The sequence below is a fragment of the Thunnus albacares genome, chromosome 20 (genome assembly GCF_914725855.1).
Source record: "Thunnus albacares chromosome 20, fThuAlb1.1, whole genome shotgun sequence".
NCBI lineage: Eukaryota > Metazoa > Chordata > Actinopteri > Scombriformes > Scombridae > Thunnus > Thunnus albacares.
In genome coordinates this window covers 25,460,524-25,487,578 of record NC_058125.1, presented here as the reverse complement: position 1 = coordinate 25,487,578, position 27,055 = coordinate 25,460,524, and the positions used below count along the sequence as shown (strand labels likewise).

Here is a 27,055-nt window from a genome sequence, read left to right as displayed (position 1 = left end):
ACTTAAAAGACTGTAATGTTGAAAAATATCTACTTGATCTGATTCATTTGGACGGAAGCTTCATATTAGCTTCAGATAAACTTTTAAATACATTTTTGCACAGAAGGAGGACTTTGGATTTTGTCGTCTCCCATCACTTACATTGTAAGTGCATTATGAAGAGATCTTCTAATGGTCAGTATAAACAGGAGGAATGATTACAGCATTCATTTGAGCTCCTGACTGTTGTTTTAAAAGTCTTGAAAAAATGTGAACCTGTCCTTTAAGTAGGTCTTAAATGCAGGAATTTTACTTGTAATGGAATCATTTTACATTGTCATATTGCTACTTTTACTCAAGTAAACGATGTGAGAACTTCTTCCACCGCTGTAGAACCAGACTGTACCACTGTAATTAAAATCAGAACGGTGGAACGCGCTTCCAGTTGAAACACAGCTTGTTTCAGCCGGGGTCGTTTCGGTGTGGGACCGGTGGGAGGCGATCGGGCACTTATGTCCGCTACACCCGGTGTTTGAGTTGTGTGGGATGGAGTTTCGTTGACAAACAGACAGTAAACGCTACGTGAACTTTGTTTTAACCGAGTCTGTCTAATAACACGGCTGTACATCTACCGGGAGCGCTCACCTGAGCAATATGGCGGATAATATTGTGAGTATAACGGTTGGTTGTGTTGACGCTAACGGCAGCTAGCCTCATAGCCGAAGTCCGGAGTGATGAGGCAGCAGAATTAGCCTGGAAGCTAACGTTAGCCGGGGCCTGCTCAGCTAACCGGCTCTTCTAAGCTGACGACATCCGAAGAAAAAGAGGCATTGCTGGCTAAGAGTAGAACTAAATTCATTGATAAAGATGTCATGAATTCTCCTTTTTCTCATCTTAGTAGCTAAACGTGAGCTAGAATACGCGCGGTGGGTGTAAAGGATGACAACATGTTGTTGATTCACTAAAAGTGACATTGTTTTGCTGGCTCTGAATAACCCCAACACTGAGCTTTATTTCTAGTTAGTTCACAGTCTAAATCTAAATGTCATAAAGTCACATGAATGAATTTTAAGGAGAGATAACGTTTACATGACTGTTTTGCACTGTCATCGCTGTCATAATGTCCTGACACCGACACAGAGGGGGAGTAGCTTCTGTGTTTTGACTGACAGGCAGTGGTGGAAGAAGTACTCAGATCCTTTACTTAGGTAAAAGTGCCAATACAGAAATATAAAAATACTCCATTACAAGTAAAAGTCCTGCATGCAAAATCCTACTACAGTAAAAGTACATAAGTATTATGAGCTTGATGTAGTTAAAGTATTGCAGTAAAAGTAGTGGTTTGGTCCCTCTGACTGATATATTATTATATATGACATCATTAGATTATAAATACTGAAGCATCAGTGTTAGAGCAGCATGTTACTGTTGTAGCTGCTGGAGGTGGAGCTAGTTTACACTACTTTATATACAGTTAGCTAGTTTAGTCCAGAGGTTCCCAACCTAGGGGTCGGGCCCCTCCAAAGGGTCAGCAGATAAATCTGAGGGGTCGTGAGATGATTAATGGGAGAGGAAAGAAGAAAAAACAAAGTTCTGATACACAAATCTGTTTTCAGTTTTTGGGTTTTTTCTCTAATCTTTGATTTTTGGTGATATATTGGATCATTTGAACATTTATTGAAATGAAAGCATGTGAGAAGTTTAGAGGGAAAAATCACTATTTGGTGGAGCTGTTAACAACTCATAGACATGTGAAATGTGACCCCGACTACACACTGCTTTTTGTAAGACGTCAAAAGTCAAAAAGGTTGGAAACCACTGGTTTCATCTTTAACAATGTGTTGTATTTTAAAAGCTTGTTATATTATCCATTGTGTCAAATCTTCATCTGAAAAGTAACTAAAGCTGTCAAATAAATGTAGTGGAGTAGAAAGTACAATATTTCCCTCTGAAATGTAGTGGAGTGGAAGTATAAAGTAGAAGCAAATGGAAATACTCAAGTAAAGTACAAGTACCTCAAAACCTTCAGTAAATGTACTTTGTTACTTTCCACCACTGCTGACAGGTGCTGTACTGTGCTATATTAGGCCCGTGTTATTTTTGTTTGTATGTAGCTAACAATAGAGCTGTTTGAAGTGGTAACTTTGACTCTGACAACTGAATGCATTTTATTTGTTGTTGTCTTTTTTTTTAGATCATCAGGGTACAGTCCCCAGATGGAATGAAGAAAATTCCTTCCACCAAGAGGGAGACTGCTGCTGCTTTTTTGAAGAAGGTACAGAGTATAAAACATAACATCTTTGAAGTCAGAATGGGTCATATCAAATTCTCACATGTGTATTTTTTAGCCGTCAGAGGTCATCATACTGTTGTTTGTCACTCTAGCCTCTTCAAACCTTGAATTCTTTGGTTAATTTCAACAAAAAAACACATATTTGGTATTACCATACTTCCACTGAAGCCTCATATAAGCTTCACATGAACTTTTAAATGCATTTTAAATTGCACAAAATGACTGTGTGGACACACTGTGGATTTTGGCCTCCATCATTTACATTGAAAACACATTTGGAGGATCTTTTAATAAAGCTGTACAAGCACTGAGGTGTACATTGTTGTCATAAAGAACAGTTGTGTTTCCCTGGGTTTTTCTTATGCCTGCTCAGTGTTCATTTATGTATGAAGCCGTGCAGGCTTTAGCAAAGCAGGTCAGTACTGCAGTGCTCTTCTGGTTTCCACTATTGACATGTGGCTTTCCGGGGGGAATGTGTGTTAAGGGAGTGTAGTAGATGCCTTACTTTGTACCCTTGTCATCACTGCTTGACAGGTTATGGTTTACAGCCCAGGTACTTCTCCATGCCTTCCCACAGAGGGTATGTCTCAGCTTTGTTCTCTGTTCACACATGAGCACAAAGAAAATAATAATTACAAATGCATTTGAATCACGGGATTTGAAAAGCCTAAAATAGAAGCGTGTTCCAGCAGGCCGGTCACAGACAGAAGAGCATTGCAGCAGAACCTCATTAAAAATTCATGTATCTGTGTAGAGGCAGGATGATGTAGCCTGGAGATCAATGGAAGGAGTAGCGTTCATTCCCGACTGATGTGCAGCCAGCGATGGGTGGAATAGAAAACCACGGGTGAGAGGCAGAACGGACAGAGACTGAGGTCTGAGCACTGCGGGTTATATTTCTGCAGCTGAGGCAGAATAAAAAAGAGCTCAAAGCGAAATTCTGTCTCATACAGCTGACAGTGAAACACTCACCTGGTGCGCATTGATTATATCTTACACTGTGTTCTATTTGTGCGGCTTGAGAATAAAATAATGATTTTATGCTCAAAGAACTTGAATACTTGACTGTTCTCCGCTTAGTTTTGCCAACTCTGACCTTAAAGAGGAATCAATAACACACACTGTGCTAACTGTGATGCTGGCTTTACCTTGAAATATGCTACAAAGTCACTGGTAGATGGTTTATGATGGTCTGCTGGTTAAGTGGTCTTAGCTGTTTATTCTGTATTAAGTGTCATTAGGAATTCAGATTTAATGCTGAGATAATCGTCCTCTTCTTATGTGAACAGTACAGCTCAGAAGTACATTAAGCTCTTATTTACAGCTCAAGTGATGGGGCAAAATATAGCACCAGGCTGATTCTCTGCTTGATAAGCGCTGTGGTGATAAAAAAAGTGCCATGGGATACTCTTTCCAACCACCTCAGTGCCCTTAATAGCTTATTTTGGCTCACTCAACCCGCGACGACCTCATGAGGAGTTCCCGCAAGCTCAGATTCTCTCGTGCCAAGAGGCTCTCCGCTAATCTGCTTTGACTGGGCGATCGGGATCTTTTAAAGATTGGGACACCACGCACCTTTTTCATTGGCACATGTTGATCTGAATTGTCTGCTAATTGATTCTGAAGACATTTATACTCAGTGATAATCTCAGACTGTGTATTTTGACCCTCTCGACATCTAATCCATTTTGTGCATATGTTGATTTTTAGACAGTATGCTGATAAATTGTCAGAGCCTTTTTCAGCTCCTCTAAACAGCACATTACATATGTGTCTCTCACAGGTGGCCAAAGAGTTTGGATTCAATTCCAACGGGTTTTCTATTTACCTGAACCGCAACAAGACCGGGGAGATCCTTTCTCAGAACAAAACCCTCAGCCTGCTTAAGATCAAGTGAGTAAAAGCAAACCGTGTTGATCAGTATCAGATTTGGCAACTAGAAAAAAGTAGTTTCCTAGTCTAATTTTCAAAATGAGTTTCGCGAATCCTTTAAAAGATACACCAAGTAGTGTTTTCTTTTGTTTTTAATGAAGCCAAATTTACATCACGTGTGGCTGCTAGATGTGTCTGCTTCAATGAATGAAAATGAATCGTACACATTTTGCTAACACATCATCATCTAGTTATCAGTCGTAGCTCCTCAGACAGACTCATAAACACACTTTAACTCTGGCAGTGTTCATAGTGAAGTCATGTGTGACAGCTATGTAATATTTTTACACACAAATGGTACATTTACTTGCACTTCAGTAACAGGGTTACAGGGGGATTAGAGAAACCTGATTTCCTCTGGTAGATTTCTCTGCCATGTAAAAGCATAACTGAGATTCTGATCGTTTTTTTTTTACGAGTACGCATGTGCACAACAAAAGACTGCAGACAGAGAAAGCACAGCGGAGCAGCTGGACGAAAGGACCCTCGTATTTAAAATAATTTAATAACCACGGCCGAACATCTGATTGTTAAATTCAGACACTTTCATGCCGTCTGTCACTAATACATTCAATGTCAGAGAGACACGCTCACTGCAGATCAGTAGGGCACTGATCTGCTACATGTATCTGGCCATTTATGGTAACCAGGTTACAGTGTGTAACCGAGCAACCAGGTAACCTTGTTTTCTTGCCACCTGCTTTGTTTTTCAGCTCCATTTGAAAAACTACCGTGAAGCTTTTAATCATCTCATATCTGTTTGTTTTTTTCTGGCAGGCATGGCGACATGCTCTATCTGTTCCCTTCAGGATCCTCAACCTCCTCCGGGGAGGTTATGGACACGGCTACCCCGCACTCATCTTCATCACTACCATCCATCTCATCCTCTTCATCCTCCTCCTCATCGTCCTCCATGATCCCTCGGTCCTTCTCAGCACCCCAGGTCCAAGAGGATGAGATCGATCAGTATCTGACCAAGCAAGACGGCAAGATCTACAGGAACAAAGATCCACAGCTGTGAGAAAGAGACTCACACATGTTGTTTTTACACCAATGATTAAAAACAGAGATGAAGATAACAGATAAGATCCCTAAATGGTCCTTTTATTGTTACAGATGTCGCCATGGTTCCCTCGGCAAATGTGTGCACTGTGTACCGTTAGAGGTGAGAGAATCTGTTCTTGTTTTTAGTTTCTTAAACCTGAAAGGCTGCAATAATAGCACCTCTACTATAAGACAAATTTAACCTGATTTTATCAATTGAAGCTCTGGATTCTTTCATTTCCAGCCTTTTGACGAAGACTACCTGAATCACCTCGACCCACCGGTCAAGCACATGTCATTCCACGCATACATTCGCAAGCTGACCGGGGGAGCTGATAAGTGAGAATCTCCACCAATTTTTAACCTAATCTGTGTGAAATACACACGATCCATCTGTCAGATTCTAACGCCGCTTTCGCCTCCCGCAGAGGGAAGTTCGCAGCTCTGGAGAACATTAGCTGTAAGATCAAGTCGGGCTGTGAAGGCCACCCTCCCTGGCCAGAGGGGATCTGCACCAAATGCCAGCCCAGCGCCATCACACTAAACAGACAGGTACGTTCTCGATCCGACGTGTTTTTTTTTCGCCAGATCTGAAGACACGCGTGAATTAAATTTTCTCTTTTCTTCTTCTTCTCCCAGAAATACAGACACGTGGACAACATCATGTTTGAGAACCACACCATTGCTGACCGCTTCCTGGACTTCTGGAGGAAGACGGGCAGTCAGAGGATGGGATACTTGTACGGCAGGTACACCGAGCACAAAGACATCCCTCTGGGAATCAGAGCCGAGGTGGCCGCCATCTACGAACCCCCACAGGTGAGAGATTCCTTCTAAATATATCACCGTGTGCTTCGACTCTTCCAAGTCTTTTTCTTGATATGTTTAGTGTGCTATAATCGTCCTTCCATCTGTGAGTGAAAGAGCTTATTAACCTTGTACTAATTCTTTTAATATTGTCACTACTGTGTTTCAGAATGCCTCTCAGAACAGCCTGGAAATGTTGGATGATCCCAAGGCTGCAGCTGTGGATGAAATTGCTGCCAAACTGGGCCTGCGCAAGGTTGGCCCTTCTTTTCTCTCAGCTGCTCTGTTTGACAGTCATATTACATACTGATTGTATACAGTATATACTTATCTTCATAGTATGTCCCCTTGGTGCATCTCAAGTGGCTTATCCTCAGCTTAAAGGATGGGTTCACAGTGTTTCATGTCTCTTAAACCAACAGTCAGGAGTTTAAATAAATATTGAAACATGTTTTTCTTGCTGTAATCATTCCTCCTGTTCATACTGACCATTAGAAGATCCTTTCATAATGCACTTCTCCTTCTGTGCAAAAATGTACTTAAAAGTTTATCTGAAGACTGCAGCTCAACAGGGAAACACTGTCCGAGGAAACACAAAGAGGGAATTTGATGCTAAAAAGACTGTAAATGTGTCAGATATCCACTTGATATGACTAACTCAGACTGATGAAGCTGAATAGAAGCTTCACACAGACTTTAAATAACTGTGTGGACACTTACATTGAAAGCACGTTTGAAGGGGATCTTTTAATAGCCAGTATGAACAGGAAATGGTGCTGTATTTACTCTGTGTGAAGGCAATAACGACGACTTCAGAATGTCACCACCAGTTAAACCGAACAGAAAGACAGACAGGAAAATTTTGAGCGTCTCCTGGAGCAGTTTCACCACCATCCACTATTGCCTTTTATTATTTTTTTCCTTCTGTGAGCAGCTCCTCTATTTCCTTTGTGCATTGCTTTATGGGATTTGACACTTTTCCAGTATGAACACACACCACAGACTCAAAACCTGCTTAGAATCAGTGTGTTGTCTGGATTTAGGACACAGCTTGTGTTTCTCAGTGACCTTGATAAGCTGTTGTTTCTTACCTTGTTTTGTTTCACACTCATTGTTCTCCAGCTCTGTGACAGAAATGTAAACCCAAGGCTTAACTCAGATTCATATTTTTCCATCAGTGTGTTTCTAAACATTGACAGCTTTGGCACAGGAATTGGTGTGTAAGATAAGATAAAACTTTATTGATGCCCAGAGGGGAAATTCACATGTTACAACAGGGCAGACGAGGCAGAAAACAGACGAGAACTAAGAGTAATAAATAAAAAAAATAGAGGTCTATGTACATTATATAGACTATAAACTTTACAATACTTAAGCTATATATATGACCTGACTTGTGCATTGTAAAAATAAATATGTGCAGAAGTAATGGTGCAGTGATTCTGTCTTTAAGTGTCGGTGTGCAACAGTTAGACCAGCTGTATTTCTACATATTATAGTCTGTGTGCAATAGTTATAATTCATCTAAAAAATGTAATCTGTTCAATGAGCATTTATTAGCAAAACCTGAACATGCTACATGGCTAATGGAAAGCTACGCTATAAATGAACCTGATATATTACAGAGAATAGTCATCAAAAAGGAAAAAAGACCTTTTTGTTTTTGTGCAGGCTGATTTGAGTGTGAACAGCTTTTATATTTCCTGTCTTTGGTGCAGTTCCTCTGCACTGTTGTGGATGTTTGTGACATGTGGATTAAAGTGATTGATCAGTTTTCCTGTCCTCCGCCTTGCAGGTGGGGTGGATCTTCACTGACCTGCTCTCCGAGGACATGAGGAGAGGCACCGTCCGCTACACGAGAAACAATGTGAGGATGCAGCCGCCTCAAAGACGGATCTGTTTGCCAGACTAACATATACCTCTTTCCCCACCCGACGTTTTATCATCGTCTCTCCTTCTGTACAGGACTCGCACTACCTGAGCGCGGAGGAGTGCATCACAGCAGGATACTTCCAGAATCAACACTCAAACCCCTGCAGACTCTCTCGAGACGGCCAGTTTGGCTCCAAATTTGTGACCGTGGTGGCGACAGGTATGATTGACAGAAAATAATCTCTGTAACTATCCGTCTGGCTTCAGGGTGAAACTAAAATGATTATTTATACAGTATAGGGTGTGACATGTGGTACTAGTTAATGCTTGTTGATAGTTAGCTGAAATAATTTACTTTTTTTAATACGTATTTTTTAATTTCCTGCACTGAAGCCTTTCCTTTGATAGTGATTGTTAAATTATAACACGATGTGAAGCAAAAGAGGTGTTCTGCACTGACAGTAAAGCATTAGAGGAGACAGAAATGTGCCTTCAAAGGGTCCATGTAAGAGCTGCAACTAACAATTATTTTCATTATCTCAATTATTCTCTCGATTAATTGATTAGTTGGTCTATAAAATGTCTGAAAATGGTAAAAAAATGGTCAAATCAACAGTCCACAACCCAAAGTTATTTAGTTTACTATAATAGAAGAAATACAAAACTCACATTTGAGAAGCTGGAATCAGAGAGTTTGGACATTTTTTCTTTAAAAAAAAAAAAAAGACTCAAAACGATGAATATATTATAGAAATAGTTGATGATTACTTTTCTGTCGATTGTTTGATCGACTGATGGCTGCAGCTTTCCATTCCCACAAAAATCTGACAGATGACTCTTAGTATAGTAAATTAAGATTTGATCACCTGTCAAAAACAGCAGCTTATCTTAGTTAATAAGTTAAATATTCCTCTACTTTATTTTACTTTAAGTCACATGCTATTGAGCAACTTCACCTCTTATTGACCACATAGTTGCAGATACACTAATGTTAATTTCTTTTTATTATGCTCAAGCTTTTGACTTGTCTGTCTAACCCCTGAATTCCACCGCGTTCCAGCTCAGACGCGGCTGCCCGAGCTGATCGCGGCCACTCTAGTCAATGTATCCGATTCCACCGGGCGCGCCGCGGCGCGTTTCAGAAGCGTCCCAGAAGCGGCTCTCCGCTCGGCTGCGCTAAAGATAGGCGCCTCGTCCATTTTTTTATTGAAGCCGCATTAAGCAGCACAGAGCAGATGGAGCTGGGCAGCATTGAGCAGCCGGTCAATTTTCAAAATAAAACACCCTGTGCAGATTCCTGGTCGTATATCAACAATAAATGCAATTAAAACAGATTAATAAAGAAACCATTTAACTACGTAGCCTACTTAACCATAGCAGAAGCACAAAATCAAGGAAAATGACCAAATCAACGAAAGCTGAGCAAGTTAACAAAATTGGACAGTTTAATTGCCCTGCTACTGCAGTAATTATGGTAGCCTTAAGGAACTTTATCAGCTTTGACAAGGCTGCTGTAATTACTGTAGTAGGAGTGCAACTGACTTTAAACAGCAGAAGGCTTCCCCGCAGTGAAGACGCTCCGCTTCTGACACGCTCCCGGTGGAATAGGAGCAAAACCGTGTCGGAGCTGGAGCGCGGCGCACACGCGGCCGGTGGAATCCCGGGGTTAGTTTTTTTTTTTTTTACTTTTAAGTATCGACATGGTTTACTTGGTAGTTTTGAAGCCGGTGAAGCAGTTTAATCCAGGACAGACGCTCTTTGTTTGTTCTTTGGGATTCATGCCGTCTGTTTACACTTTCCTTCATTACAAACCTCCTCATATATTTACCCCCCCCCCCCCCCCTAAAAAAACATAACGCATAGCAGTCATTTGCATCGATGAGTAACTGGCAGCCAAAACTGGCATCATGGGTAAACATCTAACGCCAGCCAGGGGAAAGTCCATCTGTTTTTACTCTCCCTCTCTTATGATGAGTTTCATATGTGGAGCTGAAGAGGCTTTAGACAGACACTGAACACACCACACTGACACAGTTTGATAATGTTATAATAATCCTATATAGAATTAACCGTATTTATTGTATTTGAATATAAAACAGGTCCTATACTTACGTTATCAGACAAGCACACAACCAGCAAACAGAAACAACAAAACTTTAAGGCCAGACGATCAACAATGAGTTCATAAAAACTGTTACAGGAGTCATAAAAACATCTGATAATAAAGTTTTTTAAATCTGTAAAAGGTATGAAAGACTCTAGTTTGAAGGCAGTTTGCAATTCATTCCATTTAAAGAAGTTCCTGCAGCCGAGATCAGCGCTTATGAGATCTCCAAGGTTGAGTAGTTACTGGACCGTGTGCTGTAGTTATGTTAAGATTTAAAAGATTTTAATGATCTGATGACTGAGGTTATTATCTGTCCGTCTCCGTCTCCGTGCGCAGGTGGTCCAGATAACCAGGTGCACTTTGAGGGATACCAGGTGTCCAATCAGTGCATGGCTCTGGTGAGAGACGAGTGCCTACTGCCCTGCAAAGACGCTCCCGAACTGGGCTACGTTAAAGAGTCCAGCCCCGAGCAGTACGTACCAGACGTCTTCTTCAAGGTGAGACTTCATACATGTAACGGCAACCTGTATATATATCATTGCAGCCTGATATTATGAGTCAGTTCTTCCACATGTTAAGACTCTTTTTTCTTCTTCTTTCCATCCAAAAGGACAAAGACAAATTTGGAAATGACGTCACATTTCTAGCCCGGCCTCTTCCTGTGGAGTACCTTATTATAGATGTGAGTACGATGTGTTAGCAGATACAATGTTTATATTTAGATCATATAATGTGCTGACACCTGCCTTGTTTTTTCCTCTACAGATAACCACCACTTTTCCAAAGGACCCTCAGTACACCTTCTGCTCCACACAACGCTTCCCCATCGAGAATCGTGATATCCTCGGAGAGACACAAGTGAGTCATTTTTGAACAAACCGACTCACTTCTAATTCAACTCGTGTCAATGAAGAGATGAAAAAACAAAGACACATTTTGGGGAAATATGCCTCCTTGTCGTCAGATGGGAAGATCAATGTGTTCGGCACACAGAGAAATCATGTTTAGCTGAAATTAGCATAAAAACTGACTGCGTGGAAAAATAATAAAAAGCTCCAGGCCTACAAACAAATCCAAAGTTATCTTATTTATATGCTGTTTGGTGTTTAGTTCAAACATGGAAATAGAAAGTAGAACTAGGGTCAGTGATGAACAGTTTTTGAGTTGTGGAAATGCGCATTTCCCACTTTAGATACCGCTCGGCTAACAGTAGAGTTTAATGGATTAGTCGATCGACACAAAATACTGTACATCTGCACCTATTTTGATAGCTAAACAATCATTTAATCATTTTTTAAGGAGAAATGCCAAATATTTTCTGGTTCCAGCTTGTCATTGTGAAGATTTGCTGCTTTTTTTTTTCTTTGTCATATATGACAGTAAATCAAACATCTTAATGTTTGGACTGTTAGTCGGACAAAACGGGCAAATTGAAGATATCACAGTGGATGTAATGAATCCAAGAAACATTTAAACATTTCATAGACAAATGTCAGATTAATCGATAATGAGAATAATCATTAGTCGCAGCCGTAGCCTGGAGTAACACGTCCTGAGTCTTTGTACCACGGCTGTAGTCAACCAAAGAAAATATGTTAGTTCGTCTCTCCCGCCGCAGGAAATAATGGATTAATCCTGGAAAGCTGTTGATGTAGCACTTCTCTCCTTATGAAAATAACACAGAGATTATTCGGCCAATGAGAATTTAGTCGGACGAGAGCATATTGACCAACTAATCCACCAGTCGACCAGCAGACTACAGCCTTACTTTGTACTGGATGCATGAGGTGAAATATCTTATTTTAGTCACAACATCTCAAGGCGCAGTGTCTGTGGATGCACTTTTCATAGTTTGACAGATTGTTTGTGTCTGAAATTCACAGTTTCACTTCCCAGTAATCATCAAATGTCTCTGACAACTGAGGTCCACTGAGTTGTGTATTTATCGAGCACGTATGCAGCAACGAAAGAGAGATTAAAGTCTCTGTCTGTATTTCTCTCGGACACGACGGGTCACTAGTTGAGAAAATTAGAGTCCCCTCACGAAGCCGTAACCTCCAGAGGTCAGAGGACGTTATACATTGTTATTTATTTCATGTGTGTCTGCAGGATTTCCACAGTTTAGCGACATATCTGTCCCAGTGCACCTCCACGGCATTCCTGGACGTCGTGTCGGACTTCCATCTGCTCCTCTTCCTCGTCACCAATGAAGTCATGCCTCTGAGCGTAAGTCTTTACCTCCGAGCCCCCTTTTTTCTTCTTCTGGTGTCTCATTTGTTTTCCATTTGTAATGCAAGGAAAAGGTTAGAATATGGCCACATTCCTGTCCGGGTCTGGAAGCGTTTACTGATGTGAGGATGTTTTCACTCAGCGACTCTTTCATGTCGGGTAGATTTTCAAACTGGCTCGTGGCCCCCGTTTCATGACGACGTGTTTAGATAATAATGAACCGCTCGATCAGATTTGCAAGTCTTCTCTGAGCTCCAGATGTTCCAAACAAAAAGCAGGTGATGTGTTTTTGTGTTTTTTTTTTGTTTTTTTTTTTGCAGGACAGCATCGGGCTGCTACTAGACGCAGTGAAGACTTCTAACGAGGATCTAGCACAGACCTGGAAGAAGTCGGAGCAGTGGGCTACAATCGAGCAGCTGTGCAGTAAGTCGCCGCTGATCAATGACTCACGTGCTCAGTTTTACCTGATCTTAGTTCAGTTTGTGCACAGTATGTATCTGTTCTGTAGAGCTGAAACTAAATCAGTCGATAAGATGGCTGATCGACAGAAATTTGACGACAATTTTTAATTTTACGATTGTTCAAGTCTTTTATTAAGCAAAAAAAAAAGTCAAATATTTGTTGGTTTCAGCTTCTCAAAAGTGAGGATTTGCTGCTGTTGCTGTTTCATATCCTGGTTTGGGATCTTTTGGTCGTCGTGCTCGGCGATAAATCAAATTAATTTGATTAATTCACAGTTTGTCCAAGTTGTGAGAATCGAGTCATTACAATGTGCACGAAAAGGTTATTTTCAGTCAGGTTGTTGTGTAGGTGATAACTGGCTACATTAGATGTCTTATACATGAAGACTTTATGATGACAGTCAGTACTTCTGTCACTTTTGCTCATCTAGTTTACTCCAGCAGCCTTTAAACATGGTGATATTTAAATCATATTTAGTCTTTTTAAAGTGTGTTTTTTAAAAAAAAGAATAAAAATGCGAGTTGTATTTCCAGCCTTAGTTGGTTGAAGAAAACAAGCAGTTTGAAGCCGTTACTTTGGGTTCTGGGAACGTGATGAAAGAAAAAATCTCTAAATTTAAATATATCTGGTTTGTTGGTTTATAAAACGAGACATTTGAGGACGTTATTTTGGGTTTTTGTAAATAATTGACACATAAATCAATACTGAAAATCATTTTTTTTAGTTGCAGCTTTACATGTAAATAACTTTTTTTTTAGTTGCTGAAATGTGAAATATGTCGTTTTTTCCACTTTACATAGAGCTTCGTTAGCATTTGTAACATTTTATAGATCAAATGTTGAATCAGTTTATTGAAAAAATGAATCAGTGATACAGTTGAAGTCCTGATGTCCCGTCCTCTCCCGTCCCTCCAGGTACGGTCGGCGGCCAGCCCTCCAGCTCTCTCGGTTACGGGGCGATGGGCGGCCCCTCCGCCCCCGCCTCCTCCTCAGCCATGTGGTCCTGCGTCCACTGCACCTTCATGAACCAGCCTGGCACAGAGCACTGTGAAATGTGCAGCCTGCCCCGCAGTTAAACCCCCCCCGCCCCTCCGCCACCACCCCACTTTTACACCCATCCCGCTTCCCACGCTCCGCCGCTAGTCCCTAATCTGATCCGGCCCCGCCCAGCCCTCCTCTTAACTTGCCAATGACATCACTGCACCTGGACCAGCTGTGAGATTTGGATGCCCCTCCCCCTCTTCCCTCTCTTCCCCTTTTTTCTTTCGCCTCACTTCGAAGCCTCTTGTCCTTCCCATCTCGCAGGCTGCTGTGACGCGCAGAAGGATGCACTCGTTTACATCAGTAAATAAAGTAAAACCAGACTGTGTTTCTTTTTTTTTTTTTTTTTTTTGTATCCCTCCTCACAGCGGCTCTTGTGAGTGGTGGCGGCGGCATGAGGAGGGGTGGGGGGGTGGGGGATACGTTTAGGTAAAGCACTTTTGACTGAGGCCCCTTTTTCCCGCTCAACCCACCACCACACCCCCCCCCCCAAAATAATCACCCGCCTCTTCATGGCTCAAATAAAATCCTGCTGTGACTCAGGACAACAGCAACAAGACTCCAGTGTGTTTTGGATGAATCTCTCTCACATCAGTGCCCCTCTCACTCTCACACGACGTCTTCTGGAAATCTTGCTGTGTATAAATACATTTGAGGAATGATACTGTTTATTTAATTAAGCTTCTTTTTTTTTTTTTTTTTTTTTTATCTGATCGTAGCGATACCTTAAAATTTTGATTCTTCAATGTGCTCAGTCAGGTTTTTATAACAAGCCGCCCCCCTCCCTCCTCTCTCTCTCTCTCTCTCTCTCTCTCTCTCTCTCTCTCTCTCTCTCTCTCTTAAAGTACAATCATCGGTCCAATCCCAGACGACCTGAAAACGCTGAGAGCTCCACTTATAAGCAGACAGTTTATATTTTCAGTATTAAATTACTTTCAGAAAGAATTCGACGAGGCAAACGGCTACTCACCTTTAACAACGTGCTGCTGGCGACGTTCCTTTAAAAAGTGTTTCCTAAACATCTTTTCGCTGCTTCGTTTGGAATTGTAGCTTTCAGATTTTGGTGGTTTTGAATTTGAGCAGGCACAATATGTAGCTTATTCTATCAGCTGTATGTCCCCCCCACCCCCCCCCCCCCCCCCACACCCCCACCCTCCACCCCCCTCGCCGAGGACACCGTCACTTATAATCATTGTTACTAACTCGCACTGTTTTAGTCGTGAGGTGCTTCTAGAAACAACTGGTGCTCACCACTTTTCTTCTTTATCACTCCCTACCTGTGGTTCTTCTTCTTCTTTGGTTTCTTGCTGGCGGCGGTCCAGAGGAACCAGACCGTAACCAATGGTTTTTTTTTTTCTGCTGATGGGCCCCGTTGGATTCTTTTTTTTTTTTTTTTCTCCCATCACTCAGCCTTCAAAGACTTTGCTGCTCAGAGTGCAAAAAAAAAGGGGTCGAAGGTCACCGCAGGGAAAGAAAAAGACGCCTAACGTATCGCATGTCTCATCTGATGTCTGCGCTGTAAATCTGCAGGACAACGACGATGATCAGTTTTCTTTTTTTTTTTTTAAAAACAACCTTGAAGTGAGCATCACATTGTGTCTGTTTGATTTGTTGACTTTCAAGCATAAACCCCTGAGCTTCTTCTTCTTCCAGCAGAACTTTCTCCAGTTAGCAGTGGTGTTAAAAAAAAATAAAAGGGTCTGAGCCTGAAAACAATGTGAAAAGCACTTAACTCTCCTCTAAAGCACTATAAAAAAAAAAAAGGGCCACTTTTAAAGGGTCAGTTCACCCAAATTACCTTTAAGAAAAAAAAAAAATCCCCAGAAAATCATCACTTACATCTATAAGTTGTATTTATCCATGATGGCAGTTAATCTGTCTCTTCGCTCTCTGCCTCCGCCTCGGTCCGATGGACGTGTGCGGAATTTAATTCGTGGTGCTCACAGTGTTGAAAAATATACATATATATATATTTAAAAGATCCAGCTGCCAGCAGATTCCTTCGGCAGAAAGTAGTCGGTGAAAACCTTTCAAAACATGAATAGATACAACTAGTGTAGGTGTTTTAGTTTTATAATTTGTGTGAACTAACCCTTTAACATAATACAGTCAGTGAGCATTACAGGATGTTTGGTTAAAACTGGTTCCTTTTACTTTATTTTATTTTATTTTATTTTATTTTTTGTTTCTTTTGGATTTTCAACAACATTGGGACCAAAACTTGTGAGATCATTTAAGTCATGAAAGTTCAGTTCTGGTTTCACATCAATAACATCTGGTTAATTTAAATTTAATTTGAGCCGCTCCAATCCCGAAACAATGTTTCCAACAAGCAGTACACATCAGCTGTTGTCCTCACACAGTCAGTTGTGTTTTTAAAACATAGTGAGATGCAAGGATGATTTTTGGTAGCATCACCTTTAGTCCAGATGTAAATAACACAAAATATCTGCATATAAAAGCTTAACAGAGCATCTCTAATATCCTATTTAACTGTAACATAATCAAATATTGTATTGAGGTTTGTGACCAAATTGAGCATGCATGACTTGAATGCATTTATAATTTTTCTATTGCTCGTTATAAACTTGGATTATTTAACACATTTGGACATTTCTAAAAAACAAAACAAAAAAAACAACCTCTTGAATCTCTTTTAATCGACGTCCTCGATGTGTTTTTTTTTTTTTTTTTTAACCGCTGACTGATGTCGACCGACAACTTTCACTTTTCATCTTCAGTTTTTCCTCTCATAACTTTGTGCACTGTTATATTAAATAGTTTCATGGGATTTTTTTTTTTTTTTTTTAGCTTAAAGGACGATCAGGAAAAAACTGAGCGACTAATCACTAGATACTGACGGGTTGTTGCCGGGGGAATCGGGGGCCTCTTCGGTTAAGAGCGGGGCTGCAGATCAGATTTACTATTTATGAGACGTTTGCTTCTTTGTAAAAGCTTGACAGTAATTCCATTGATGAAGTGAGAATATATTTTTTAGTTGTAGATTAATTTGAAAATGCTTAAAAGGAGAAGAAAGAAAAAAAAAAAAAAGTTTTTTTGTTTTTTTTCGCCCGGTGATGATGATATCTTTCTTGCCCCCTCCCCCCCTCCGCCCCCCCTCCCTCCCCATGTGTGAATTCTTGAGAGCGATTATCTGATGTCATGCTAATATGGACAGCAGCGACCTTTTCTTTTTGTTTTTTGTTTTTCCTTTTGTATTGATCCAGGGGCCCGTTTGCTGAGCAAGCATGCTCTTGGAGTCACAGCAGGTCCTCGATTTCCACGGAGGCAACTGGGGACCCCTGAAAGTTGTATGCTGTTGACCTGGATTTGAAACAAAACAATAATAAATAAAAAAATAAAAAAAAGACAAAGAATTCCTGTTGCTGAGAGAAACGTCTGATTTGTTTCGGGTGTCTGGTTTAATTCAATAGAAGCAGTGAAGAAAGGGAATAAATAACAAATGCAAACTCAAAGATTAGAAAACTCTTAGACTATATGGCCAAAAGTATTTGGACGCCCCACCACTTTTCTGCTTTTAGAGCTGTTTTTTTTCATTTGGGTAAAAGCCTTTAGTGTCAATTAAGGGAAATCTTAATGCTACAGCATACTGGGGCTGCAACTAACAATTATTTTCATCATCAATTATTGTTCAAATTAGTTTTTTGATCAATCGTTTGGTGTATAAAACCTATGAAAATACTTTTTAAAAAGGTGTCGTCATCAGATGTCTTAAGATGAGGAAAAGCAGCAAATTCTCACATTTAAGGGGCCTGAATCATAAATCGATTATCAAAATAGTTGCCAATTAATTTCCTTTCAATCAGCTAATCGATGTATTATTTCAGCTCTGCAGGATGCTCTGTTTTAGACAGCAGTGTGCTTACATGACACGAATCCATGTCCATAAAGAAATAGTTTAGAGCTGCAATGATTAATTGATTAGTCGATTGACAGATAATTAATCAGCAACGATTTCGATCATTTGTTTTAAGTCACTTTTTAAACAAAAATGCCAAAAAATTAGCTGGTTTCAGCTTCTCCAATGTGAAGATTTGAGGCTTTTCTTTGTCGTGATAGTAAACTGAATATTTAGTTTCAGACTGTTAATCAGACAAAACAAAACCCTTGAGGACGACACCGTGAGCTCTAAATACGACTACTTTATAGATAAAACGATTCATTGTTAGTTGCAGCCCTAAAACGGTTTTCCCAGTTCGGTGCTCTGACCCCCGTCCATCCGACACATTTGAGATGAACTGGAACACTAACTGTGAGCCAGACGTGATGAAAACATCCCTGCAGCCGTGTTCCAACATCTGCCGGAAAGCCTGAAGCAGCAGATTAATAGCTGTGTTGTGGAATTACACATCCATACATTACACATCCAGTTACATATGGGGGCGTAATGTTCACACGTCCATATACTTTTGGCCATGCAGTGTATCATGAAAGCAAGATTTTATTTACAGTTGAAGATATGAGGTAGCACCCATAAAAATGTTCTCTCTCTTCTCTCTCTGTATTTATTATTATTGTTATCAGCCTCTTCAACTATTTCTACAAGTGAAAGCATCAACTAGATTCTCTGATTCTCAAATGTGAATATTTCCTGCTCTCTTTAGTCTTCTGTAGTTAAACTGAATATCTTTGACTGTTCCACGATTGACATTTTTCACATTTTATAGAACAAACAACTGATTAATTGAGAAAATAATAATCAACAGATGAATCGATAATGAAGATAACCATTAAATGCAGCCTTAAACTAGATCCTTTCAAAATAAAATCATTACATCACATGTTCCAGTATATTAATCCCTGAAGTGAAGAACCTGTGTATTAATTAAATTAAATTAAATTAATATCTGTGGTTTTAGGATGACATGTTCCAACAGTGCACGATTGGGCGTCCGTATACTTTTGGCCATATTGCATATTTTGAAAAGTGGACAATCGTCTCATGAGACTGGAATTCAGCCTGGTTTTCATCATCATGTGCTCGTCAAACACCAAATATATCAACATGAATACTGGGTCAACAGGCTGCTGCACAGAAATATTATTTTATTTTTACACAGCTGAACTACAACCGAGGTTCGTCCTGTTGTACATTAATCTCCAGGATACATTCAGATTTCTGCTGATTTATTGTAACTCGCCTCACTGTGTGGACTGAAATAAATCTTTTTACAAGCTATCTGAGCATGTGCAGCCCAGTGAGTGAGCTGCAAAAACTCCCCGAATGATATTCTTTTAAACTAGTGAAATTTGATCATTTCAAGCAAAAAAAAAGACTTAATAAGTTTTGTTGAAACCACTATCAAACATTTAAAGACTTTAGGCTTCATATAAGAAATAAACTGTCAGTTTTAGGGAATATGAATGTACATGTATTTGACTGCATTAATTAACAGTATATCTTATGTTTCTAGGTATTTATTAGATTGTTAGCAAAACCTCATGATGGAAAACATTTGATTAAATAAAGATAATTACCAAAAAAAAAGAGATGAACCGTCAGAAACTAATGTTAAAGATGCTTTAAACTAAACTGGCCTTAATTCAGCTCAGTTTAGCGATTAATATTTTCAAACATTTTAGTTTTGTTTTATTGTTTTCTCACAAAAAAGAGATATAGCGAGTATCACCCGATGATCACAGCCTAAAGAATTCACAATAACAATATTATCACGACATCTATAGAAAATGTATAAAATGCTATCAGTCAAAATCATCTTTAACTTTGTGTTTTGTCCCTTTTTCTGGCAAAGTAATTACACTCAGAATGAAGGTAACTGTACTAAAGAACACTTAATGGATAGTAATAAACAAAAGATCCATATTTAAACAATATTATCATATGTGTATTATTAACATGATATCAAGATTTCATCTTTCAAATGTCACGATTATCACCAATACCGGTATATCGTGACGCCCCTTGTCTGACAATAACTGTAATCCTACAGTGCTTCTGATGCTTGACAAGATTATTTGTCTTTGATAAGAACAAATAAGACTTTTATCCTTTTTTTGCATCGTGAGCCTCATCATCTCAGACGACGGCCGGCCTCCTCTGGACTGCAGATGGACAACAGATGAAGGAATGTGTAAGTTCGGACGTGACCGTAAAAAAAAAAAAAACATCAAACACCTCCGCTGAAGGTCCCAGAAGAGTCACATTCTCACATTACAGCGTTTATAATTCATATACTGTACATGTTCTTCTTTTCTTTCTCTCTGTGGAAATGTTGCGCATCATTAAGTGTTTGAGTGTTAGTAGGAATGATTTTAAACCTTTGTTGCCATTTGCGATGCTCTTAAAGTTTCAACAGGTTCTTGTTTGACTGTGATCCAGCTGAAGTCATGACATACGATGCCTCGGATGGGAGTGGAGCCTTAAGACCCTCCTTCCCTCCCTCCTAATAATAATCTCTTCAAAAGAAACTGGAACTGTTTGACTTCAGGCGTCTGTCGCTGCAGGTCGGTTTGATTAACGTGCACGTTTCAAATGCGGTTTATAGCAAAAAAAGATACTCGTGACGTGTGTTTGTTCACAGATGAAGGTGTGAGGATGAAGACTGTTGGACTTCTGATCATCTTCTCGCTGACTCTGTGTGCTGCTCAGAAACAGAAGATAACTCAGAGACCAGAGTGGGATTATAAGAATGAAGGTTGGACACAACATTTACTCAAGAACCTTTACAGTACTCGTGTATTTCCATTTTTTAAGGTTTTTTTTTTACTTTTCCTTCACCACATTTCAGAGAGAAATATTGCAAAATGCTTCTAAATCTAAGTAGCCTGAGTACTGATTCAGTGTTTTGTAGGAAAAAAACTGTCCACATGTCAAAGTTACATCTGGAATCTGCTATACTTTAAGATATGATCAGTGAAATGCTGTTTTAACAAAAGTTGTATGTAAGTTAGATATCTAAAAGATTTTTAAATGTAGTTTATTTAGACATCTTTTGACTTGCAAGTCATCTAATCTGAAGTTACTGGAGTTACTGGAGTTACTGGTTGCTTTGCAGATTGCAGGTTTTAAATTCAAATTCAGAATTATATCTTCATCAGTCTTCTCTTCTGCTCCTTCCTATTGAGTATTGAGTAAAACATTGAGGCTACTCGAGGTCGGGAGCTTTACTTGTGTATATTTGCATTTTTGGAGAAATATTGCAAATACTTCCATATCTAAGTCAGCATTGATTTGGTGATTTGCAGGTAACAAACTGTCAACATCTCTGTTTCTTTAGACGTCTAGGTTACATATAACTATTGTAGAGTTACTGGTTACTTTGCAGGTTCATTTTTTTACATTCAAATCCAGAATTATAACTCAGATCTTTCCTTTTTTTCCCTGTCTTCTCTTCTTCTCTTCTTCTCTTCTCTGCACCGAGAAAATTCACAAAACTGTAAATATGAGATAATCACCAAATGAAATATCTAACCCCTATTTTCTTAACTTTGGATACTTGAGTTGTTTTCTTTTAATTAACATTGTAAATGTTTGACTTTTTCATTTTCCTCTGGTGTTACTGATATCAGATTGGTTGTTTCTTCCACCACTTGTAGTTCATTTATTGCCCTTTTTATGGAATTTTCGCCTATTTGGCCAAATGTTAAAGCTTATAACAGAAGAACTGTAAGGTCGTGATGTATGTATTAGGCTTCATTTGACAAGTGACATCTTCTAGTTTCTGGAAATGTGTTTGTTTAGCATGTGGCTAAAACACAAACAAAACTACATCGGTTCAAATAAGACTCAGGCCTCGTTTAAAATGAGTCATATTTGAATAACAATAATTAGGACATGCTTTTATGCCAGAACTATGCAGAACACCATAAACCTTCTACATCTTGTCAACCTGTATACAATCCCAGACCTCTAGGACTAACCTTATGGGAGCTAGTTATTAGTTTGTGGTTTCACTGGTGTCCCTGAACCTCTCCAGTTATCTCCAATTGACCAAATTGTGCCATTGATCATCTTTCTTTTAAACTTTTTATCATCTCTTTATTGTCTTTCTTTGCCTTTGGCCGCCATCTTTTTAAGGTCAGATCTGTTTTCTGTTTCACATCTTTGTTTTGTCTGTCAAAGCACTTTGTAAACTCTATTTTTAAAAGGTGCTATATAAATAAAGATATTGTTGTTATTATTATTATTATTAATAATAATTGCTTTGACTCATTACTGCGTGATGCTACCACTTACAACTGGCTTAAGTGAGTCACCGGCGACCCAGTGGATGTTAAAAGGTTAAATTGTGATTTTAAAATAGTATGTTTTTCTTATTGCCTGTTGATAAAGAACACTCGCAGCACCTTCACTTATATTTTACCTGCTGTGTTTTTACTCACCTGCAGCTGAGAGAGTGAACACCAGAAGTTGCGCCAACCTCACACTGGTTTTAGACAACTGGAAATACGCCATCACGACTCAGGTCAAAGATCTGCTCCTGCATGACCACAACACTGTGCTGCCTGACTACGGGCGGTGAGGACACATCCTATTCTCACTTTTTAACCATAATCTAATGTTTCAAGTCATTAAACTCTAATTAAGACTGTTTTGATCCATCCCTCAGGATCCAGCCTCTGTCAGACGCCTTGGGAGATCTCTACAAGGAGTTCAACGCCCTGAAGGAGCGTCTCGCCGAGCTGACCACCAAGTTCGACGGGGTGGAGGCTTTCGTGGACGGTGTGAGATCAGGGAGGAAGCCTGCACCTCCCCGAGCTGAACCCAGACCATCAGGGTTGCTGTCAGGAGAGGCGGAGGCTGCTGCGAGCAACGCAGGAGGTCGACCTCTAGGGAGGAGAAGCAGGGTCGTAGTTCGGAGGATCAAGAAACCTTCATAATCCTGTTTGTTTGGGATTACAACGTCTTCACATCATAATCTCCAAATGATTCAGTTTAAAGAACAATTTCTCTGCAAACTTCACCTAAATTCAAGAACAGGGTATTTCTAAATGACATTGTGTAAAACTTCAGGACACAAACTCTGAAATATTAAAAAAAAAATCACAATTATTCTATGAGGATTGGTGAAGATTTAATTGTCACAATTGCAATAACACCTAAATAATAACATTTCACTGTTGAATTTTTTGGTATCTTTTAGGGGAAAAACAATCCCACACTGTTTATTTTATATATTCATCTTTTCTTACAGGAATGCTTCTCATAAACCACCCACATGTTAAGATCATAAATGTTTTACATGGACTGACCATCTAATGTTCTTGGATTCGAGTATTTAACAGTATTTCATCTGGAGACACTGTTATGTCCTTTTTTCACCACTAGATGGCGCCCGGTGACAGTGTGAGTTCTCACGTCTGTGACTGTGGGTCTTGAAATCTGTGTAAATTTGTGGATGAATCAGCTGCAGTTACACTTTAGCAAACTGTCTTTTAATATGCTGCAGTCTATTGCCATGTTTTACCAGAAGATGTCATATAAAATTGAATAAATTCATTCAGGAAAACAACTTTTTGCAACAATGAAGCTTTCAGCAGCAGCAATCACACAATAGCTATTATTATTAACATTATATTTGAATTATTGTATTTTTTTTATTATTATTTGTCACATTAGTAATAAGAATAATAACTTGTTTTGGTTATTTGGCATTTGTATTGTGTATTTGTATCAAATGTATATATATATTATTTGCCATAATGTGCAATTTTGTTTTTCAATTTGTATTTTTTTTTTCCAACAACATTTCAATAAACTCTACACTATGTTAAAGTCTGGTTCATTGTGCATCATTTGCTGCCACATAAGCACCATACATGAGTAAAGTACTTGCATTCCACCACTGGCATCATAAAAGTATAAAACACAAGGTTTCATTTGAGTTTTGTTATTTAAATTGTGTCAAATCTTCATCTGAAAAGTAACTAAAACTGTTAAATAAATGTAGTGGAGTAGAAAGTACAATATTTCCCTCTGAAATGTAGTGGAGTATAGGTATAAAGTAGCATCACATGGAAATACTCAAGTACTTCATAACTGTATTTAAGTACAGTACTTGCTGACTTACTCTGCTGACAGATTATAATAAAAAGCGTTCTGCGTTTTGCGGATATCGAAAGCGAACACCTGAACGCAGCATAAGTTTCTTGTTTGATGAGATTCTGAAAGAAATGAAACTGAAACAGACGTTTTTCATTTAGGGACCGTGTAGAAATTACTTACAAAATTACAAACGAGGAACCTTCTGAAATTATCATAAACTCACCTGAAGAGTGTTAAAAGACCAATAAGTCGAGTCATATTTGACAAATGAACACGGTTTACTTCAAGAGCTAAATTTACGTAGAGAGATAGTAGCTAGTAGTTGGCTAAAGTAGCTAAATAATTTGTTGACGTTCCCTAAATGTGTGGGCGGTTACAGCTGGTTTCCAAACAAACAGTTCTTCAACATCTCACAAGTTACAGCTGACACATCTATAAACTGTCCGTGCGAACTTGAGAACTGAAAAGGTGAGCAAAGACAGCATAACATGTCAAGTTATCTTCTTCTTAAATGCACTTCATCGCTTGTACAGTACAGCTAGTGCACATTACTGCAACTGAACAGCATTATTTCCTGATCTATTGTAAGTACAATCGGCCTTAAATGTTTTGCATATGATTTTTTTTTATTGAACTTTGTCACTAAATAACACCTTTGTGTTCAAGTGAAAACCATCTGAAATCAGCTCAGATGTTAATTGTCATATTTTTATTGTGTATTTGCATCTGTATTGGCGGCTTTATTGGACTTCACGGTGTTTAGCTATGAATCAGTTGATTAACCGATTAGCTGATCATAAGGAAATGAATTGAAATGAATCACCTATCAAGAAATACAAACATTTGCTTCTAGATTTTGTTGTTTTTTTTGACATTTTATAGACAAAATAATGAATCAAATAATTGATTATGACAATAATTGTTGGTTGCAGCCCCAATGGTGTTTATGGTGGTTGTATTTTAGCCCACAGTATGTTGTAGAATTATATATTTATGATTGAACATGATTGTACAAAGTCCATCCGGAAGACAAACAGTCAAAACTGGGAACTAGCTGTAGCAACGTTTCTCATTCAGCCACTCCCCCTCTGATTATAATCCAACTGACTTAACTTGAACAGCAAGATATCCCAGATATGTGCAGACATGAAGGATGTAACAACATGTGATTTTATACTCAGACACAGATAGCTAACAGGGGAACAGGGACTCCCCCCCCCCGGAGAACGAGTCCCTTCAGATGGAGGAGGAGGGAGGAAACCGCCACAGTGCCTCTGGATCTCAGGTGGAAACCAAGGAAACAGAGGATGTTGCATCCAAAAGAGCCCGAAAAAGAAATGAGGTAGGAATTAAAGGACGGGTTCACAATTTTTCAAGCAACAGTCAGGTGTCCATATGAACAGTGAAAGAGGTTTTCCTCGGTGTAATCATTCCTCCTGTTCATACTGGCTATTAAAAGATCCACACAGTCATTAAAAAGTCTCTGTGAAGCTTATATGAGTCTTCAGCAGTCTGAGTTAGTCATATCAAGTGGATATCTAACACATTTACAGTCTTTTTAGCATCAAATTTTGTGTTTCCTCGGACAGTGTTTCCCTGTTGAGCTGCAGGTGGAAGTATAGTAACAAAAAGAGGAACTTTGGCACTAAAAAGACTGTAACGTTGAAAGATATCTACTTGATTTGACTCATCTGGACGCTGAAGCTTCATATTAGCTTCAGATAAACTTTTAAATACATTTTTGCACAGAAGGAGGACTGTGGATTTTGTCCCCCATCACTTCCATTGTAAGGTCATTATGAAGGGATCTTCTAATGGTCAGTATGAACAGGAGGAATGATTACAGCAAGAAAAACAGGTTTCAATGTTCATTTGGGCTCCTGACTGTTCCAGCTGTCAAACTCTTTCTACTCATCTTATATTTGTGTTAAAACCTGATATGTGGTCCACAGTGAGAGATGAAGTTATGTGTATTTCAGGAACAAAGACCAGGTGATCTCAGCAGGAAAGTTCAAGACAAGGAGAAGAAGAAAAAGAGAAATGAAAGAAGAAGAAAAAATAAAGCCTCAAACTTAAAAGGTGTCAAAAGTGACAACACAGAGAAGGACAAGATGGAGGCTGTGGAGACGACAAGCAGCCAAACTCAGGAAGGTTCATCTTTAGAAACACAACATGTGGAAGCCCAGACTGACGTCAGTGAGAAGTCAGAAGAAGGTGGAACACAACACCTCAAAGATGCTAAAATGGTACAAGCACAGACTCAAACCAAGAAACATAAAGGCAAAGACAAAGTCACACAGACTCCCGTTGTTGTTCCGTGTAACAAGGAAACACAGACTGAAGCTTCTGACTTTATTGTGCCGAAACAGGACGACAGCACTGAAAAGACTCAACATGGCCAAACTCAGCCAGGTGACGACAGTAACGGGAATCCGCAGGTGCAAGATGACCAGAAGGCTTCTGTCCCGTCGGAAAAGAAAACTGTAGAGACGAAGCAAAAACAAGAACAACACACGCCAGATACCCAGCGGCAGGACGACGGCTCTGCTGAAAATAACAATCCAGATAAAAAGTCATCAGACGTAGATTTGAAGCAGGAAGAGAAACTTAATAAAGAATCTAAATCTAAAGAGGAGAATCCCTCTGCAGGGGTCTCAGGTGATCCCGCAGACTCACAAGCCAAACAAAAGTCTTACGCCAACGCTGTGTCTGGAGAGGCGAAGAGTGAGAAACAGTCCACAGCAGATAAAACCACAAAAGCATCCCAAAGCAAATGGTAAGAGCAATATAATAACAATTACATTAAATACTGAGGTTAAATCTTCATTTTAAACTTATTTTTGTTTCTCCACAGTGATCGAAGCCCAGTGAGACCTCCACCTTCTGGTCCCATGTTCACCTTTCACATCTACGCTGTTCTGGACAAGAAGTTTAGATTCAACCAAGAACACGACAAGCTTGTGTTGTATTGTGGAGAACAGTCTTTCCACCTTGATGTGACACATTTTGTGTAAGTATTAATTATGTTTATACGATTTAATACACAGCAGTCAGAAAGCATTAGGACAATACATGTCTTTTTTATAATGGCTCTGTATACCAACGCTTTAGATTTAAATTGAAACATGGCCTGAAAGATTTAATTTGCGGGTGTTTACAATCACATCAGATGAACAGTGAAGGAACTGTAGTTAGCATAATTCTGGTTTATTAAAACTGGTGTCTTATATTTGTAGTTTTGCTAATCTTTTTTTTTTTATCAG

At 39.3% G+C, this 27,055-nt stretch overlaps 2 protein-coding genes across 5 annotated transcripts in view; both read left to right on the top strand.

Annotated features, from left to right (window-relative positions):
- The first annotated feature begins 446 nt into the window (after positions 1–446).
- nploc4 (NPL4 homolog, ubiquitin recognition factor) lies at positions 447–15,565 on the top strand. Its single transcript, XM_044338048.1, has 17 exons — positions 447–648; positions 2,174–2,254; positions 4,056–4,165; positions 4,982–5,221; positions 5,321–5,369; positions 5,493–5,587; positions 5,677–5,800; positions 5,888–6,067; positions 6,225–6,311; positions 7,851–7,922; positions 8,021–8,147; positions 10,371–10,531; positions 10,645–10,716; positions 10,800–10,892; positions 12,144–12,260; positions 12,584–12,686; positions 13,640–15,565. Exons 1-17 carry the CDS (start codon positions 634–636, stop codon positions 13,798–13,800), a joined length of 1,887 nt encoding a protein of 628 aa, XP_044193983.1. The 5' UTR covers positions 447–633; the 3' UTR covers positions 13,801–15,565.
- Positions 15,566–24,180: 8,615 nt separating this feature from the next.
- Positions 24,181–27,055, top strand: part of rnf213b (ring finger protein 213b) — a 42,034-nt gene continuing 39,159 nt past the window's right edge. For 3 of the 4 annotated variants that reach the window (XM_044336782.1, XM_044336783.1, XM_044336780.1), the window contains exons 1-4: positions 24,181–24,260; positions 24,974–25,134; positions 25,772–26,568; positions 26,647–26,802. In XM_044336782.1, coding sequence (XP_044192717.1) covers positions 25,033–25,134; positions 25,772–26,568; positions 26,647–26,802 — 1,055 coding nt within the window. In that variant the 5' untranslated portion in view covers positions 24,181–24,260; positions 24,974–25,032. The remainder of the gene's footprint in view (positions 24,261–24,973; positions 25,135–25,771; positions 26,569–26,646; positions 26,803–27,055) is intronic. The other variant, XM_044336784.1, reaches the window with a different exon arrangement.

Coding starts and splice junctions, on each gene's coding strand:
- nploc4 (XM_044338048.1), top strand. Junction 5,222..5,320: donor AGGAACAAAGATCCACAGCT/GTGAGAAAGAGA, acceptor TTATTGTTACAG/ATGTCGCCATGGTTCCCTCG. Junction 10,532..10,644: donor TACCAGACGTCTTCTTCAAG/GTGAGACTTCAT, acceptor TCCATCCAAAAG/GACAAAGACAAATTTGGAAA.